This window comes from Pseudophryne corroboree, chromosome 6, assembly GCF_028390025.1.
Source record: "Pseudophryne corroboree isolate aPseCor3 chromosome 6, aPseCor3.hap2, whole genome shotgun sequence".
NCBI classification, from domain to species: Eukaryota; Metazoa; Chordata; class Amphibia; order Anura; family Myobatrachidae; genus Pseudophryne; species Pseudophryne corroboree.
In genome coordinates this window covers 188,499,561-188,518,877 of record NC_086449.1, presented here as the reverse complement: position 1 = coordinate 188,518,877, position 19,317 = coordinate 188,499,561, and the positions used below count along the sequence as shown (strand labels likewise).

Sequence of the window (19,317 nt, the reverse complement as noted above, 5' to 3'; positions counted from 1 at the left end):
AAAATAGGGGTGTTATAACAACCCCAAGGTGCCAACTACACTAATACTACACATATTAATTATATATATATATATATATATATATATATATATATATAAAAACAACAACAGTTGCAGTGGAGTGTAAACTGAAAAAGAAAATGCCAGAAAATTGAGAAAGCAGAGAATAGGTGAGAGGATCAGGCACAGTCACCCTATATAGCTAGTTACAAGTCAGTGTAACCCTAAATAGGCGTTTATGGCCTATTAATCAAAAAATATATTAGTGACTCTAAACACTCCCCCTCTCTATACCTTCAGTATCAAACGATACCCAATCACCGCTGAGCCTTCAAGGTCTGTTGTTTCAGAGCACTTCCACTTGAGAGGCACACCCCGTCCACTTAGTAGCCGCCAGCAGCGTGTCATCCATGGTGCCGACCAGCCAGGATGAAGACACAGTCGTCCCGGAGTGCAGCTCTGCCCCCCTCCTCTGGCACCCTGCACTAATCGGGAAATTTGAAAGTGCTCTCCCTCTATCAGCGGTGGGCACAGTCTATCCTCACGCTGTGCAGAGCAGCTCCGGTACTCAGCGTGAGGATAGACTGTGCCCTGCAGGAAGCTGTTCCGGAGACTCTGCTAGTCAAAGCTCCGGGAAATACTCACCCCCTACCTTGCTGACCGGCTGGGCACTGGCTGTGGGAACCCTAGTAAACACTGCACGCAGTGCTGTACAAGTACCTCCGGGACTGATGTCCCTGTAGCCGGGACAATGGCTGCAGTTTAAAGAAACTGTGCCAAAATCACACCGGCAGCTCCCACGTAGCAGACAGACAGGGGCAGTAGGCTGCCTGTCTGTCCTCAGCCTGAAAAATAAGAATTTACTCACCAGTAATTCTATTTCTCATAGTCCGTAGTGGATGCTGGGTACTCCGTAAGGACCATGGGGTATAGACGGGCTCCGCAGGAGACTGGGCACTCTTAAAAGAAAGATTAGGTACTATATCTGGTGTGCACTGGCTCCTCCCTCTATGCCCCTCTTCCAGACCTCAGTTAGGGAAACTGTGCCCAGGAGAGCTGACATTACTAGGAAAGGATTTGGAATCCAGGGTAAGACTCATACCAGCCACACCAATCACACCGTACAACTCGTGATAACTATACCCAGTTAACAGTATGAACAATAACTGAGCCTCTCTCAACAGATGGCTCATACAATAACCCTTTAGTTAAGCAATAACTATATACATGTATTGCAGAGAGTCCGCACTTGGGACGGGCTCCCAGCATCCACTACGGACTACGAGAAATAGAATTACCGGTGAGTAAATTCTTATTTTCTCTGACGTCCTAGTGGATGCTGGGTACTCCGTAAGGACCATGGGGATTATACCAAAGCTCCCAAACGGGCGGGAGAGTGCGGATGACTCTGCAGCACCGAATGAGCAAACTCAAGGTCCTCCTCAGCCAGGGTATCAAACTTGTAGAATTTTGCAAAAGTATTTGAACCCGACCAAGTAGCAGCTCGGCAAAGTTGTAAAGCGGAGACCCCTCGGGCAGCCGCCCAAGAAGAGCCCACCTTCCTCGTGGAATGGGCTTTTACTGATTTAGGATGCGGCAGTCCAGCCGCAGAATGTGCAAGCTGAATCGTGCTACAGATCCAGCGAGCAATAGTCTGCTTTGAAGCAGGAGCACCCAGCTTGTTGGGTGCATGCAGGATAAATAGCGAGTCAGTTTTTCGGACTCTAGCCGTCCTGGAAACAAAGTTTCAGGGCCCGGACTACGTCCAGCAACTTGGAATCCTCCAAGTCCCTAGTAGCCGCAGGCACCACAATAGGTTGGTTCAATTGAAACGATGATACCACCTTAGGGAGAAATTGGGGACGAGTCCTCCATTCTGCCCTTTCCATATGAAAGATCAGATATGGGCTTTTACATGACAAAGCCGCCAATTCTGACACACGCCTAGTCCAAGCTAAGGCCAAAAGCATGACCACTTTCCACGTGAGATATTTTAGCTCCACGGTCTTAAGTGGCTCAAACCAGTGGGATTTTAGGAATCCAACACACGTTAAGATCCCAAGGTGCCACTGGAGGCACAAAAGGGGCTGAATATGCAGCACCCCTGTAACAACGTCCGAACTTCAGGCAGTGAAGCCAGTTCTTTTTGAGAGAAAAAGGGATAGGGCCGAAATATTGGCCTTTATGGATCCTAATTTTAGGCCCATAGTCACTCCTGACTGTAGGAAATGCAGGAATCGACCCCCCTGGAATTCCTCTGTAGGGCCTTCCCGGCCACACACCAAGCAACCTATTTTCGCCATATACAGTGAAAAAGTCTTGCTGTCACGTCTTTCCTAGCCTTTATCAGCGTAGGAATGACTGCATCCAGAATGCCCTTTTCCGCTAGGATCCGGCGTTCAACCGCCATGCCGTCAAACGCAGCCGCGGTAAGTCTTGGATCAGACAGGGTCCCTGTTGCAACATGTCCTGACTGAGAGGCAGAGGCCATGGGTCCTCTGAGAGCATTTCTTGCAGTTCCGGGTACCGAGTCCTTCTTGGCCAATCCGGAGCAAAGAATATTGTTCACACTCCTCCGTTTATTACAATTCTCAGCCTTGGGTCTGAGAGGAAGAGGAGGGAATATATAGACCGACTGGAACACCCACAGTGTTACTAGTGCGACCACAGTTATCGCCTGAGAGTCCCTTGACCCAGCGTAAAACCTTTTTTATCTTTTTATTGAGGTGGGATGCCATGTAGTCCACCTGAGGCAGTTTCCATCAATTTGCAAAACTGCGTGAAGACTTCCTGATGAAGTCACCACTTTCCCGGGTGGAGGTCGTGTCCACTCCCGGAATGAACACTGCTTACAGTGCGCTTACTTGATTCTCCGCCCAGCGAAGAATTCTGGTGGCTTCTACCCTCGCCACCCTGCTCCTTGTGCCGCCCTGGCGGTTTACATGAGCCCCTGCGGTCTGACTGGATCAGAACCGGTTGGTCGCGAAGCAGGAACTCTGCTTGACTTAGGGCGTTGTATATGGCCCTTAGTTCCAGGATATTGATGTGAAGGCAAGTCTGTTGGCTTGACCACAAACCTTGGAATTTTCTTCCCTGTGTAACTGCCCCCCACCCTCGGAGGCTTGCATCCGTGGTCACCAGGACCCAGTCCTGAATGCCGAATCTGCGGCCCTCGAGAAGGTGAGCACTCCGCAGCCACCACAGGAGAGACACCCTGGCCCTGGGGGATAGGGTGATTAACCGATGCATCTGAAGATGTGATCCGGACCACTTGTCCAGTAAGTTCCATTGTCCTTGCATGGAACCAGCCGAAGGGGATGGCATCGTATGATGCCATCATCCTTCCCAGGACTCGAGTGCAGTAATGCACTGACACCTGTTTTGGTTTTCAATAGATTCCTGACCAGTGTCATGAGCTCCTGAGCTCTCTCTATCGGGAGATAAACCCTCTTCTGGTCTGTGTCTAGGATCATGCCTAGGCGAGGCAGATGAGCTGTAGGAACCAACTGCGACTTCGGAATATATAGAATCCAGTCGTGTTGCCGTTTCACTTCCAGAGAAGGTGATACGCTGTTCAGCAACTGCTCTCTTGATCTCGCTTTTATGAGATCATCCAAGTATGTGATAATAGTGACACCTTGCTTCCGCAGGAGCACCATCATATCCGCCATTACCTTGGTGAAATTGGTAATGACAATCCCGTACCGCAATTCTGAGGTACGCCTGATGAGGTGGATAAATGGGGACACGAAGGTATGCATCCCTTATGTCCCGATTCATTTCAGGCTTGCAATGACCGCTCTTAGCGATTCCATCTTGAACCTGAACCTTTTCAGGTATATGTTCAGGGATTTTAATTCAATATGGGTCTAACCGAACCGTCTGGTTTCGGGATTATAACATGGTCGAATAATAACACCCTCTTGTTGAAGGAGGGGACCCTTGACCACCACCTGTTGAAGATACAATTTACGAATTGCAGTTAACACTGGCTCCCTCTCTTGGGGGGAAGCCCGCCGGGTCCTCGGTGAAGGGGCATCTTCTCACAGTCCAGCCTGTATCCCTGCGATACAATTTCTATTGCCCAGGGATCTAACAGGGAGTGAACCCACTTGTGGCTGAACTTACGAAGGCGTGTCCCCACCGGGCCTAGCTCCGCCTGTGGAGCCCCAGCGACATGCGGTGGATTTTTGTAGAGGCCGGGGAGGACTTCTGTTCCTGGGGACTAGCTGTGTTGTACAGCTTCTTTCCTCTGCCCCCGGCTCTGACAAGAAAGGACGCACCTCAGACTTTCTTGTTTCTTTATTTGAAAAGCTGCATTTAATAATGTCGTGCTTTCCTAGCCTGTGCAGGAATATAAGGCAAAATATCAGAATTACCAGCTATAGCTGTGGAGACCAGGCCCGAGAACCTTTCTCCACACAATCCTCAGCCTTCCATATGCCTCTTAAGTCGGCATCATCTGTCCAATGTATATTCTACAGGACACGTCAAGCAGAAATCGACATAGCTTTTGTCTCTAGGACCCAGTATACTCATGTCCCTTTGGGCATGCTTTATAATTATATATCTATCACTTAAGACAGCATCTTAAAATATTTATATGCATACTAGGGTCTCAATCTCTGCTGATAAGGTACCTGTCCACGCTGCCACAGCGCTATAAACCCATGCCGACACAATCGCCGGTCAGGGTAGTATACTAGAATGTGCACACTATCTGCAGGATCCCTGAGAATAGCTAGTGCAAACAGGACACCCAAGGGGAAGATTCTCAACACATCCTGGCCCTAGTGGGGAAAGGATACAGCCTGAGAATTCTCTTGTGGGAAGCTGCCGTCTCTTGTCTGGAGATTCACGCTCTTTTTCCTCATGAGAGGAGGGAAATTTACCTCAGCATTCTTCCCCTTAACATGTGTACTCTCGTGTCAGGGACAGATGAGTCATCAGTGATATGCAAATCATCTTTCATTCCAATAATCATATATTGAATATCTTTTAGCCCTCTTGGCTGTAACTTTGCATTATCGTAGTTGACAGTGGAGTTAAACTCCGTGTCGATACTTTGTTATTTTGGATAGTGAGCATAGAGAGACTCTGAAGGACTCTTTGACATAGGGACAGACCAGGGTAGATTTCCTTTCTGTTCCCTAACCTTTTGTGCAATAATTTTACCTCAGCACTTACACATATCCAAACAGGTGTCGGCGTTGTTGACGGAGACACCCTCCCACACACATATCCACTCTATCACCTCCTTAGAGGAGCCTTTTACCTCAGACATGTCGACACACGCGTACCGACACACCACACACACAGGGGATGCTCTATTTGAAGACAGTTCCCCCACCAGGCCCTTTGGAGAGACAGAGAGAGAGTATACCAGCACACACCACAGCGCTATATAATACAGGGATGTACACTATACTGAGTGATTTTTCCCCTATAGCAGCTTATATACACAGTTTTGCGCCTAAATTTATGTGCCCCCCCTCTCTTTTTTACCCTTTGTGTACCAGGATACTGCAGGGGAGAGCCTGGGGAGCTTCCTTCCAGCTGAGCTGTGAAGAGAAAATGGAGCCGGTGTGCTGAGGAAGAAGGCCCAGCCCCCTCAGCGGCGGGCTTCTGTCCTTTTATGTACTTTAATGGCGGGGGTTAATGCACATATACAGTTTATCAGACTGTATTATGTGCTTTTCGCCAAGTAAGGTAATCTAATTGCTGCCCAGGGCGCCCCCCCCAGCGCCCTGCACCCATCAGTGACCGGAGTGTGTGGTGTGCTAAGGGAGCAATGGCGCACAGCTGCAGTGCTGTGCGCTACCTTAATGAAGACCGGAGTCTTCAGCCGCCGATTTTCAACTTCTCTTCGGTTCTTCTGGCTCTGCAAGGGGGACGGCGGCGCGGCTCCGGGACCGGACGACCGAGGACTGGGCCTGTGTTCGATCCCTCAGGAGCTAATGGTGTCCAGTAGCCTTAGAAGTCCAAGTCCTAGCTGCAAGCAGGTAGGTTCGCTTCTCTCCCCTCAGTCCCACGTAGCAGTGAGTCTGTTGCCAGCAGATCTCACTGAAAATAAAAAACCTAACAAATACTTTCTTTTCTAGGAAGCTCAGGAGAGCCCCTAGGGTGCATCTAGCTCTGGCCGGGCACAGATACTAACTGAGGTCTGGAGGAGGGGCATAGAGGGAGGAGGCAGTGCACACCAGATATAGTACCTAATCTTTCTTTTAAGAGTGCCCAGTCTCCTGCGGAGCCCGTCTATACCCCATGGTCCTTACGGAGTACCCAGCATCCACTAGGACGTCAGAGAAATAGAAAATATCTCTGGAGAAGCCCAGAGAGAGGACCGGTTCCCTCGAGCACATTTTTAAAACTGGGCTGTAAGGAAGGGCATAAAGGGGAAGAACCAGTCACAATTCTAAAGAATTTAAAGCGCCCGGCTCCAGTTGACCAACATCTATACCCCCGCCGTAGTGATCCTCCAGTGTCCCCTAGTGGATGAAGGAGAAAATCTGTTGATGGCATGAGATGATCAGTATTTATATTACAGGATCCTGGACACACATATGTTTACAGACAACCATCCTCAAATTGCTCCAAATAGCCCAGATTAAAGTTTCATGGACTTGCGAATTAGCAGTGCCAAAATACTAACCCTAAGTACCTAGATGCAAAATTAACGAAAAAGAAGTACAAAGCAGGAAAAAGTACACAGCATACGAATCGCACCATGGTCTGGTGCCATATGGTACAAAAAGGATAGGTGTATGAAGACACCCCAGTATGAATGTTGCATTTATAAAGTCAGAAAATAGTTTATGAACCAGCAACGTGTTCACAATTGTAAAAAACAAACCACGAACATTTGCACTGGCAATGATAAAATACACACACCAATGCTTAACAGGATAAAACATTTATTTAGCATTCGATTATTGGATCTATAAAAAACAAAAAAAAAGTACAATAATTTAATACAAAAATAACTTGTTTTGTAGCAATGTCCATATCAAAGAAAAGTGTAGGAGGGTTTCAGGAAACGACGATTGTTCTGGGGCATCGGGGGTGCCATGAACCCAGGTTTTTTCACTGCACCTGGCTTAGATCCACTGTTGTAATCACAGTTATACCCACTGGATGGTTTAGCAGAAGAAGCACTGTTCCTGTTGTATGTAGCATTGTTACCACTAGCAAAAATGGACAATAAAAAAAATAAATATTAAAGATATAAGAAATAGCAAAACCCGATTTCTTAATTCAGACTATGGTTACATAGTACTACTAAATAAAATGCTCTACAAACCAAATGCAGAATTAAAATACCTTTTGGAGCGAGAATGCTGACCATCACCTCCAGTCTTTCTTTTCTTGGATTTCCGGAAGTAAGGAGCATTTTTCCTCTTTGTGCTAGTTTTTCTATTAGAACTGAAGTAAGAGGAAGTTCCACTTCTATCTTCCTCATCAGTATCATAATTCCTTGTAGTGTGGCTTGTGGACCCAGTGGACTTCTGGGAAATGTCTTCGACTGTAAGGCAAACATTAGATCAATGATTTAGGGGTTAGATAAATGCAAAAGCATAACAGCATACAGGTCTTTCTTAGAGTAAGGGTCTCACCTGGAAGCGTCCACTCTGAGTATTTCTGGAGAACATCTATCAGTTCTGCACCATATTTCTCTAGCTTATCTTCTGTGACTCCATCAATCTGCAGTAATACATCAGGTTCTGGAGACAAAGATTCTGGAACACACAAAGTCAGATAGGTAACACTGCAGCTTTCCAAAACTTTCTAGTTGACTTCTTTTTAGTGTCTTGCATGCTAGCTAGCTGATAAATAAATCATTAATCTTTAGATACATCAACATTAACACTACTGGTCTAGTTTCAGGTACATTTGTCAAAAGTAAGGAGAACACCTATTACGCTCTCCTGATCCCCTTATTTGCCCTTTTGCACCAATTTTTAAAAAAAGCATCTCTTGGTCCTCATTTACTGCTTACATTTTTTATGTCTCTACAAAAATTGAGGTTTTAAACTTACTTTAAATCCTTTATTCTAAGATAATTGGGGGACACTGAAAATCTTGGGGTAAAGCTGATCACCTGGAGTTCAGGCACTTTAATATTGTATACTAAAACCCCATCTGCAGCTGGAAGACCGGTATTTTAACAAACAAGGGACCATTCCTTGGGGTATACAGCATGCCTGCAGAGAAAGTCTGCTCTCTGGTTTACCAGGACACTGTATCTCATTTTAAGTCCAAAGATCTCAAGAGCAGCACTGCAAGGTAACAAAGCCTTTACTAGTAATGTAAGGATCTTATAGGACAACAGACCCACTAATATTTTTTGTTAGGATGGTGTCAAGTCAGATTTCATGTAGTTGCTCCAACTATGAGATTCCCATGGTCTTGACTTCACCTGCAACAAGCTTGGAGATCATGCACTCATGAGCAAATTATACAGGTAGGAAACGATGGTCAACCCCCTGGAACTCAGAAGGGCAACCATCAAAACATGATTTTTGTGAACATCCTCAACACTGTTTGCAAGCCATAAGATATAACCCGAAATTGAAAAAAATAAGAATTTACTTACCGATAATTCTATTTCTCGTAGTCCGTAGTGGATGCTGGGGACTCCGTCAGGACCATGCTGGGGACTCCGTCAGGACCATGGGGAATAGCGGCTCCGCAGGAGACTGGGCACAAAAGTAAAAGCTTTAGGATCAGGTGGTGTGCACTGGCTCCTCCCCCTATGACCCTCCTCCAAGCCTCAGTTAGGATACTGTGCCCGGACGAGCGTACACAATAAGGAAGGATTTTGAATCCCGGGTAAGACTCATACCAGCCACACCAATCACACTGTACAACCTGTGATCTGAACCCAGGTAACAGCATGATAACAGCGGAGCCTCTGAAAAGATGGCTCACAACAATAATAACCCGATTTTTGTAACAATAACTATGTACAAGTATTGCAGACAATCCGCACTTGGGATGGGCGCCCAGCATCCACTACGGACTACGAGAAATAGAATTATCGGTAAGTAAATTCTTATTTTCTCTGACGTCCTAAGTGGATGCTGGGGACTCCGTCAGGACCATGGGGATTATACCAAAGCTCCCAAACGGGCGGGAGAGTGCGGATGACTCTGCAGCACCGAGTGAGAGAACTCCAGGTCCTCCTCAGCCAGGGTGTGTCCCTGACCAAGTAGCAGCTCGGCAAAGTTGTAAAGCCGAGACCCCTCGGGCAGCCGCCCAAGATGAGCCCACCTTCCTTGTGGAATGGGCATTTACATATTTTGGCTGTGGCAGACCTGCCACAGAATGTGCAAGCTGAATTGTACTACACATCCAACTAGCAATCGTCTGCTTAGAAGCAAGAGCACCCAGTTTGTTGGGTGCATACAGGATAACAGCAAGTCAGTTTTCCTGACTCCAGCCGTCCTGGAAACCTATATTTTCAGGGCCCCGACAACATCTAGCAACTTGGAGTCCTCCAAGTCCCTAGTAGCCGCAGGTACCACAATAAGCTGGTTCAGGTGAAACGCTGACACCACCTTAGGGAGAAACTGGGGACGAGTCCGCAGCTCTGCACTGTCCGAATGGACAATCAGATATGGGCTTTTGTGAGACAAAGCCGCCAATTCTGACACTCGCCTGGCCGAGGCCAAGGCCAACATCATGGTCACTTTCCATGTGAGATATTTCAAATCCACAGATTTGAGCGGTTTAAACCAATGTGATTTGAGGAATCCCAGAACTACGTTGAGATCCCACAGTGCCACTGGAGGCACAAAAGGGGGTTGTATATGCAGTACTCCCTTGACAAACTTCTGGACTTCAGGAACTGAAGCCAATTCTTTCTGGAAGAAAATCGACAGGGCCGAAATTTGAACCTTAATGGACCCCAATTTGAGGCCCATAGACACTCCTGTTTGCAGGAAATGCAGGAATCGACCGAGTTGAAATTTCTTTGTGGGGCCTTCCTGGCCTCACACCACGCAACATATTTTCGCCACATGTGGTGATAATGTTGTGCGGTCACCTCCTTCCTGGCTTTGACCAGGGTAGGAATGACCTCTTCCGGAATGCCTTTTTCCCTTAGGATCCGGCGTTCAACCGCCATGCCGTCAAACGCAGCCGCGGTAAGTCTTGGAACAGACATGGTACTTGCTGAAGCAAGTCCCTTCTTAGCGGCAGAGGCCACGAGTCCTCTGTGAGCATCTCTTGAAGTTCCGGGTACCAAGTCCTTCTTGGCCAATCCGGAGCCACGAGTATAGTTCTTACTCCTCTACGTCTTATAATTCTCAGTACCTTAGGTATGAGAAGCAGAGGAGGGAACACATACACCGACTGGTACACCCACGGTGTTACCAGAACGTCCACAGCTATTGCCTGAGGGTCTCTTGACCTGGCGCAATACCTGTCCAGTTTTTTTGTTCAGGCGGGACGCCATCATGTCCACCTTTGGTCTTTCCCAACGGTTCACAATCATGTGGAAGACTTCCCGATGAAGTCCCCACTCTCCCGGGTGGAGGTCGTGCTGAGGAAGTCTGCTTCCCAGTTGTCCACTCCCGGAATGAACACTGCCGACAGTGCTATCACATGATTTTCCGCCCAGCGAAGAATCCTTGCAGTTTCTGCCATTGCCCTCCTGCTTCTTGTGCCGCCCTGTCTGTTTACGTGGGCGACTGCCGTGATGTTGTCCCACTGGATCAATACCGGCTGACCTTGAAGCAGAGGTCTTGCTAAGCTTAGAGCATTGTAAATTGTTCTTAGCTCCAGTATATTTATGTGGAGAGAAGTCTCCAGACTTGATCACACTCCCTGGAAATTTTTTTCCTTGTGTGACTGCTCCCCAGCCTTTCAGGCTGGCATCCGTGGTCACCAGGACCCAGTCCTGAATGCCGAATCTGTGGCCCTTTAGTAGATGAGCACTCTGCAGCCACCACAGAAGAGACACCCTTGTCCTTGGAGACAGGGTTATCCGCTGATGCATCTGAAGATGCGATCCGGACCATTTTCCCAGCAGATCCCACTGAAAAGTTCTTGCGTGGAATCTGCCGAATGGAATCGCTTCGTAAGAAGCCACCATTTTTCCCAGGACCCTTGTGCATTGATGCACTGACACTTGGCCTGGTTTTAGGAGGTTCCTGACTAGCTCGGATAACTCCCTGGCTTTCTCCTCCGGGAGAAACACCATTTTCTGGACTGTGTCCAGAATCATCCCTAGGAACAGCAGACGTGTCGTCGGAGACAGCTGCGATTTTGGAATATTTAGAATCCACCCGTGCTGTCGTAGAACTACTTGAGATAGTGCTACTCCGACCTCCAACTGTTCTCTGGACCTTGCCCTTATCAGGAGATCGTCCAAGTAAGGGATAATTAAGACGCCTTTTCTTTGAAGAAGAATCATCATTTCGGCCATTACCTTGGTAAAGACCCGGGGTGCCGTGGACAATCCAAACGGCAGCGTCTGAAACTGATAGTGACAGTTTTGTACCACGAACCTGAGGTACCCTTGGTGAGAAGGGCAAATTGGGACATGGAGGTAAGCATCCTTGATGTCCAGGGACACATATAGTCCCCTTCGTTCTGGTTCGCTATCACTGCTCTGAGTGACTCCATCTTGATTTGAACATTTGTATGTAAGTGTTCAAATATTTCAGATTTAGAATAGGTCTCACCGAGCCGTCTGGCTTCAGTACCACAATATAGTGTGGAATAATACCCCTTTCCTTGTTGTAGGAGGGGTACTTTGATTATCACCTGCTGGGAATACAGCTTGTGAATTGTTTCCAATACTGCCTCCCTGTCGGAGGGAGACGTTGGTAAAGCAAACTTCAGGAACCTGCGAGGGGGAGACGTCTCGAATTTCCAATCTGTACCCCTGGGATACTACTTGTAGGATCCAGGGGTCCACTTGCGAGTAAGCCCACTGCGTGCTGAAACTCTTGAGGCGACCCCCCACCGCACCTGTTTGTACGGCCCCAGCGTCATGCTGAGGACTTGGCAGAAGCGGTGGAAGGCTTCTGTTCCTGGGAATGGGCTGCCTGCTGCAGTCTTCTTCCCTTATGGGGACGAAAGGACTGAGGCTGAAAAGACGATGTCTTTTTCTGCTGAGATGTGACTTGGGGTAAAAAGGTGGATTTTCCAGCTGTTGCCGTGGCCACCAGATCCGATGGACCGACCCCAAATAACTCCTCCCCTTTATACGGCAATACTTCCATGTGCCGTTTGGAATCTGCATCACCTGACCACTGTCGTGTCCATAAACATCTTCTGGCAGATATGGACATCGCACTTACTCTTGATGCCAGAGTGCAAATATCCCTCTGTGCATCTCGCATATATAGAAATGCATCCTTTAAATGCTCTATAGTCAATAAAATACTGTCCCTGTCAAGGGTATCAATATTTCCAGTCAGGGAATCCGACCAAGCCACCTCAGCGCTGCCCATCCAGGCTGAGGCGATCGCTGGTCGCAGTATAACACCAGTATGTGTGTATATACTTTTTAGGATATTTTCCAGCCTCCTATCAGTTGGCTCCTTGAGGGCGGCCGTATCTGGAGACGGTAACGCCACTTGTTTTGATAAGCGTGTGAGCGCCTTATCCACCCTAAGGGGTGTTTCCCAACGCGCCATAACTTCTGGCGGGAAAGGGTATACCGCCAATAATTTTCTATCGGGGGAAACCCACGCATCATCACACACTTCATTTAATTTATCTGATTCAGGAAAAACCACATGTAGTTTTTTCACACTCCACATAATACCCTTTTTTGTGGTACTTGTAGTATCAGAAATATGTAACATCTCCTTCATTGCCCTTAACAAGTAACGTGTGGCCCTAAAGGAAAATACGTTTGTTTCTTCACCGTCGACACTGGAGTCAGTGTCCGTGTCGACCGACTGAGGTAAAAGGACGTTTTAACGCCCCTGACGGTGTTTGAGACGCCTGGACAGGTACTAATTGGTTTGCCGGCCGTCTCATGTCGTCAACCGACCTTGCAGCGTGTTGACATTATCACGTAATTCCTTAAATAAGCCATCTATTCCGGTGTCGACTCCCTAGAGAGTGACATCACCATTACAGGCAATTGCTCCGCCTCCTCACCAACATCGTCCTCATACATGTCGACACACACGTACCGACACACAGCACACACACAGGGAATGCTCTGATAGAGGACAGGACCCCACTAGCCCTTTGGGGAGACAGAGGGAGAGTTTGCCAGCACACACCAAAAACGCTATAATTATACAGGGACAACCTTTATATAAGTGTTTTTCCCTTATAGCATTTTAATATATATATATACATATCGCCAAATAAGTGCCCCCCCTCTCTGTTTTAACCCTGTTTCTGTAGTGCAGTGCAGGGGAGAGCCTGGGAGCCTTCCCACCAGCATTTCTGTGAGGGAAAATGGCGCTGTGTGCTGAGGAGAATAGGCCCCGCCCCCTTTTCGGCGGGCTTCTTCTCCCGTTTTTCTGAGACCTGGCAGGGGTTAAATACATCCATATAGCCCCCAGGGGCTATATGTGATGTATTTTTAGCCAGAATAAGGTACTATCATTGCTGCCCAGGGCGCCCCCCCCAGCGCCCTGCACCCTCAGTGACCGCTGCTATGAAGTGTGCTGACAACAATGGCGCACAGCTGCAGTGCTGTGCGCTACCTTATGAAGACTGAAAAGTCTTCTGCCGCCGGTTTCTGGACCTCTTCACTTTTCGGCATCTGCAAGGGGGTCGGCGGCGCGGCTCCGGGACGAACCCCAGGGTGAGACCTGTGTTCCGACTCCCTCTGGAGCTAATGGTGTCCAGTAGCCTAAGAAGCCAATCCATCCTGCACGCAGGTGAGTTCACTTCTCTCCCCTAAGTCCCTCGATGCAGTGAGCCTGTTGCCAGCAGGACTCACTGAAAATAAAAAAACCTAACAAAACTTTTACTCTAAGCAGCTCTTTAGGAGAGCCACCTAGATTGCACCCTTCTCGGCCGGGCACAAAAATCTAACTGAGGCTTGGAGGAGGGTCATAGGGGGAGGAGCCAGTGCACACCACCTGATCCTAAAGCTTTTACTTTTGTGCCCTGTCTCCTACGGAGCCGCTATTCCCCATGGTCCTGACGGAGTCCCCAGCATGGTCCTGACGGAGTCCCCAGCATCCACTTAGGACGTCAGAGAAATAAGAATTTACTTACCGATAATTCTATTTCTCGTAGTCCGTAGTGGATGCTGGGAACTCCGTAAGGACCATGGGGAATAGCGGCTCCGCAGGAGACTGGGCACAAAAGTAAAGCTTTAGGACTACCTGGTGTGCACTGGCTCCTCCCCCTATGACCCTCCTCCAAGCCTCAGTTAGGATACTGTGCCCGGACGAGCGTACACAATAAGGAAGGATTTATGAATCCCGGGTAAGACTCATACCAGCCACACCAATCACACCGTACAACCTGTGATCTGAACCCAGTTAACAGCATGATAACAGAGGAGCCTCTGGATAGATGGCTCACAACAACAATAACCCGATTTAGTTAACAATAACTATGTACAAGTATTGCAGACAATCCGCACTTGGGATGGGCGCCCAGCATCCACTACGGACTACGAGAAATAGAATTATCGGTAAGTAAATTCTTATTTTCTCTGACGTCCTAGTGGATGCTGGGAACTCCGTAAGGACCATGGGGATTATACCAAAGCTCCCAAACGGGCGGGAGAGTGCGGATGACTCTGCAGCACCGAATGAGAGAACTCCAGGTTCTCCTCAGCCAGAGTATCACATTTGTAGAATTTAGCAAACGTGTTTGCCCCTGACCGAATAGCTGCTCGGCAAAGTTGTAAAGCCGAGACCCCTCGGGCAGCCGCCCAAGATGAGCCCACCTTCCTTGTGGAATGGGCTTTTACAGATTTTGGCTGTGGCAGGCCTGCCACAGAATGTGCAAGCTGAATTGTATTACAAATCCAACGAGCAATAGTCTGCTTAGAAGCAGGAGCACCCAGCTTGTTGGGTGCATACAGGATAAACAGCGAGTCAGATTTTCTGACTCCAGCCGTCCTGGAAACATATATTTTCAGGGCCCTGACTATGTCCAACAACTTGGAGTCCTCCAAGTCACTAGTAGCCGCAGGTACCACAATAGGTTGGTCTAGATGAAACGCTGAAACCACCTTAGGGAGAAAATGAGGACGAGTCCTCAATTCCGCCCTGTCTGAGTGGAAGATCAGATAAGGGCTTTTACAGGATAAAGCCGCCAATTCTGACACGCGCCTGGCCTAGGCCAGGGCCAACAGCATGACCACTTTCCATGTGAGATATTTTAACTCCACAGATTCAAGTGGTTCAAACCATTGTGACTTTAGGAACCCCAAAACTACATTGAGATCCCAAGGTGCCACTGGAGGCACAAAAGGAGGCTGTATATGCAGTACCCCTTTTACAAACGTCTGAACTTCAGGAACTGAAGCTAGTTCTTTCTGGAAGAAAATTGACAGGGCCGAAATTTGAACCTTAATGGACCCCAATTTTAGGCCCATAGACACTCCTGTTTGCAGGAAATGCAGGAATCGACCTAGTTGAAATTCCTCCATCGGGGCCTTACTGGCCTCGCACCACGCAACATATTTTCGCCTAATGCGGTGATAATGCTTTGCGGTTACATCCTTCCTGGCTTTGATCAGGGTAGGGATGACTTCATCCGGAATGCCTTTTTCCTTCAGGATCCGGCGTTCAACCGCCCTGCCGTCAAACGCAGCCACGGTAAGTCTTGGAATAGATAGGGTCCTTGATGGAGCAGGTCCCTTCTTAGAGGTAGAGGCCACGGGTCCTCCGTGAGCATCTCTTGAAGTTCCGGGTACCAAGTCCTTCTTGGCCAATCCGGAGCCACGAGTATAGTTCTTACTCCCCTCCGTCTTATAATTCTCAATACTTTTGGTAAGAGAGGAAGAGGAGGGAACCCATACACTGACTGGTACACCCACGGTGTTACCAGAGCGTCCACAGCTATTGCCTGAGGGTCCCTTGACCTGGCGCAATACCTGTCCAATTTTTTGTTTAGGCGGGACGCCATCATGTCCACCTTTGGTTTTTCCCAACGGTTTACAATCATGTGGACGACTTCTGCTGAGGAAGTCTGTTTCCCAGCTGTCCACTCCCGGAATGAACACTGCTGACAATGCTATCACATGATTTTCCGCCCAGCGAAAAATCCTTGCAGCTTCTCTACGTGGGCGACTGCCGTGATGTTGTCCGACTGGATCAGCACCGGCTGACCCTGAAGCAGAGATCTTGCTTGGCTTAGGGCATTGTAAATGGCCCTTAGCTCCAAGATATTTATGTGAAGTGATGTCTCCAGGCTTGACCACAAGCCCTGGAAATTTCTTCCCTGTGTGACTGCTCCCCAGCCTCGCAGGCTGGCATCCGTGGTCACCAGGACCCAGTCCTGAATGCCGAATCTGCGCCCTCTAGAAGATGAGCACTCTGCAACCACCACAGGAGAGACACCCTTGTCTTTGGTGACAGGGTTATCCGCTGATGCATCTGAAGATGCGATCCGGACCACTTTTCCAGCAGGTCCCACTGGAAAGTTCTTGCGTGGAATCTGCCGAATGGAATTGCTTCGTAGGAAGCCACCATTTTTCCCAGGACCCTTGTGCACTGCTGCACTGACACTTGGCCTGGTTTTAGGAGGTTTCTGACTAGTTCGGATAACTCCCTGGCTTTCTCCTCCTGGAGAAACACCTTTTTCTGGACTGTGTCCAGGATCATCCTTAGGAATAGAAGACGTGTCGTCGGGATCAGCTGCGATTTTGGAATATTAAGAATCCAACCGTGCTGCCGCAACACTACTTGAGATAGTGCTACCCCGACTACCAACCGTTCCCTGGATCTTGCCCTTATCCGGAGATCGTCCAAGTAAGGGATAATTAAAACTCCCTTCCTTCGAAGGAGTATCATCATTTCGGCCATTACTTTGGTGAAGACCCGGGGTGCCGTGGACAAACCAAACGGCAGCGTCTGAAACGGATAGTGACAGTTCTGTACCACAAACCTGAGGTACCCTTGGTGAGAAGGGTAAATTGGGACATGGAGATAAGCATCCTTGATGTCCAGAGACACCATATAATCCCCTTCTTCCAGGTTTGCCATCACCGCTCTGAGTGACTCCATCTTGAATTTGAACCTTTGTATGTAAGTGTTCAAGGATTTCAGATTTAAATTAGGTCTCACCTAGCCGTCCGGCTTCGGTACCACAAACAGCGTGGAATAATACCCCTTTCCCTGTTGTAGGAGGGGTACCTTGATTATCACCTGCTGGGAATACAGCTTGTGAAATGCCTTCCCATACCGCCTCCCTGTCGGAGGGAGACGTCGGTAAAGCAGACTTTAGGAAAACGGCGAAGGGGAGACGTCTCGAATTCCAATTTGTACCCCTGAGATACCACCTGAAGGATCCAGGGGTCCCCTGTGAGTGAGCCCACTGCACGCTGAAATTTTTGAGACGGGCCCCCACCGTGCCTGAGTCCGCTTGTAAAGCCCCAGCATCATGCTGAGGACTTGGCAGAAAACGGGAGAGGGCTTCTGTTCCTGGGAACTGGCTGTTTGCTGCAGCCTTTTTCCTCTCCCTCTGCCACGGGGCAGAAATGAGGAGCCTTTTGCCCGCTTGCCCTTATGGGGCCCAAAGGACTGCGCCTGATAATACGGCGTCTTCTTATGTTGAGAGGCTACCTGGGGTAAAAATGTGGATTTTCCAGCCGTTGCCGTGGCCACCAGGTCTGTTAGACCTACCCCAAATAACTCCTCCCTGTTATAAGGCGATACTTCCATATGCCTTTTGGAATCAGCATCACCTGACCACTGTCATGTCCATAACCCTCTTCTGGCAGAAATGGACAGCGCACTTACTCTTGATGCCAGTCGGCAAATATCCCTCTGTGCATCACGCATATATAGAAATGCATCTTTTAAATGCTCTATAGTCAGTAATATACTGTCCCTATCTAGGGTATCAATATTGTCAGTCAGGGAATTCGACCAAGCCACCCCAGCACTGCACATCCAGGCTGAGGCGATTGCTGGTCGCAGTATCACACCCGTGTGAGTGTATATACATTTTAGGATATTTTACTGCTTTCTGTCAGCAGGTTCCTTAAGGGCGGCCGTATCCGGGGACGGTAGTGCTACCTGTTTAGACAAGCGTGTGAGCGCTTTATTCACCCTAGGGGGTGTTTCCCAACGTGCCCTATCCTCTGGCGGGAAGGGGTATGATGCTAATAACTTTTTTAGGAATTAACAGTTTTTATCGGGGGAAACCCACGCATCATCACACACTTCATTTAATTCCTCAGATGCAGGAAAAACTACAGGCAGTTTTTTCTCACCCAACATAATACCCTTTTTAGTGGTACTGGTATTATCAGAAATGTGTAAAAACATTTTCCATAGCCTCAATCATGTAACGTGTGGCCCTACTGGAAGTCACATTCGTCTCTTAATCGTCGACACTGGAGTCAGTATCCGTGTCGGCGTCTGTATCTGCCATCTGCGGTAACGGGCGTTTTAGAGCCCCTGATGGCTTTTGAGACACCTGGACAGGCACAGGCTGAGTCGCCGGCTGTCTCATGTCATCAATCTTTTGTAAAGAGCTGACTCACATAATTCCTTCCATAAGCTCATCCACTCAGATGTCGACTCCCTAGGGGGTGACATCTCTGTTACAGGCAATTGCTCCGCCTCCACCTCATTTTCCTCCTCATACATGTCGACACAACGTACCGACACACAGCACACACACAGGGAATGCTCTGATAGAGGACAGGACCCCACTAGCCCTTTGGGGAGACAGAGGGAGAGTATGCCAGCACACACCAGAGCGCTATATATATATATATATATATATATATATATATATAGGGATAACCTTATATAAGTGTTTTTCCCCTTATAGCTGCTGTATTGTTATACTGCGCCTAATTAGTGCCCCCCTCTCTTTTTTAACCCCTTTCTGTAGTGTAGTAACTGCAGGGGAGAGCCAGGGAGCTTTCTCCAACGGAGCTGTGAGAGAAAATGGCGCCAGTGTGCTGAGGAGATAGGCTCCGCCCCCTTCTCGGTGGCCTTTTCTCCCGTTTTTCTGTGGAATCTGGCAGGGGTTAAAATTCATCCATATAGCCCTGGGGGCTATATGTGATTTATTTTCGCCAGCCAAGGTGTTTTTATTGCTGCTCAGGGCGCCCCCCCCTAGCGCCCTGCACCCTCAGTGACCGAAGTGTGCTGAGGAGCAATGGCGCACAGCTGCAGTGCTGTGCGCTACCTTGGTGAA

At 48.4% G+C, this 19,317-nt stretch overlaps 1 protein-coding gene across 3 annotated transcripts in view; it reads right to left on the bottom strand.

The window, feature by feature from the left end:
* Positions 1 to 6,897: 6,897 nt before the first annotated feature.
* BLM (BLM RecQ like helicase) overlaps positions 6,898 to 19,317 on the bottom strand; it is a 188,562-nt gene continuing 176,142 nt past the window's right edge. For all 3 annotated transcript variants that reach the window (XM_063925479.1, XM_063925478.1, XM_063925480.1), the window contains exons 20-22: positions 7,614 to 7,736; positions 7,321 to 7,522; positions 6,898 to 7,184 (exon numbers count right to left, since the gene is read on the bottom strand). In XM_063925479.1, coding sequence (XP_063781549.1) covers positions 7,007 to 7,184; positions 7,321 to 7,522; positions 7,614 to 7,736 — 503 coding nt within the window. In that variant the 3' untranslated portion in view covers positions 6,898 to 7,006. The remainder of the gene's footprint in view (positions 7,185 to 7,320; positions 7,523 to 7,613; positions 7,737 to 19,317) is intronic.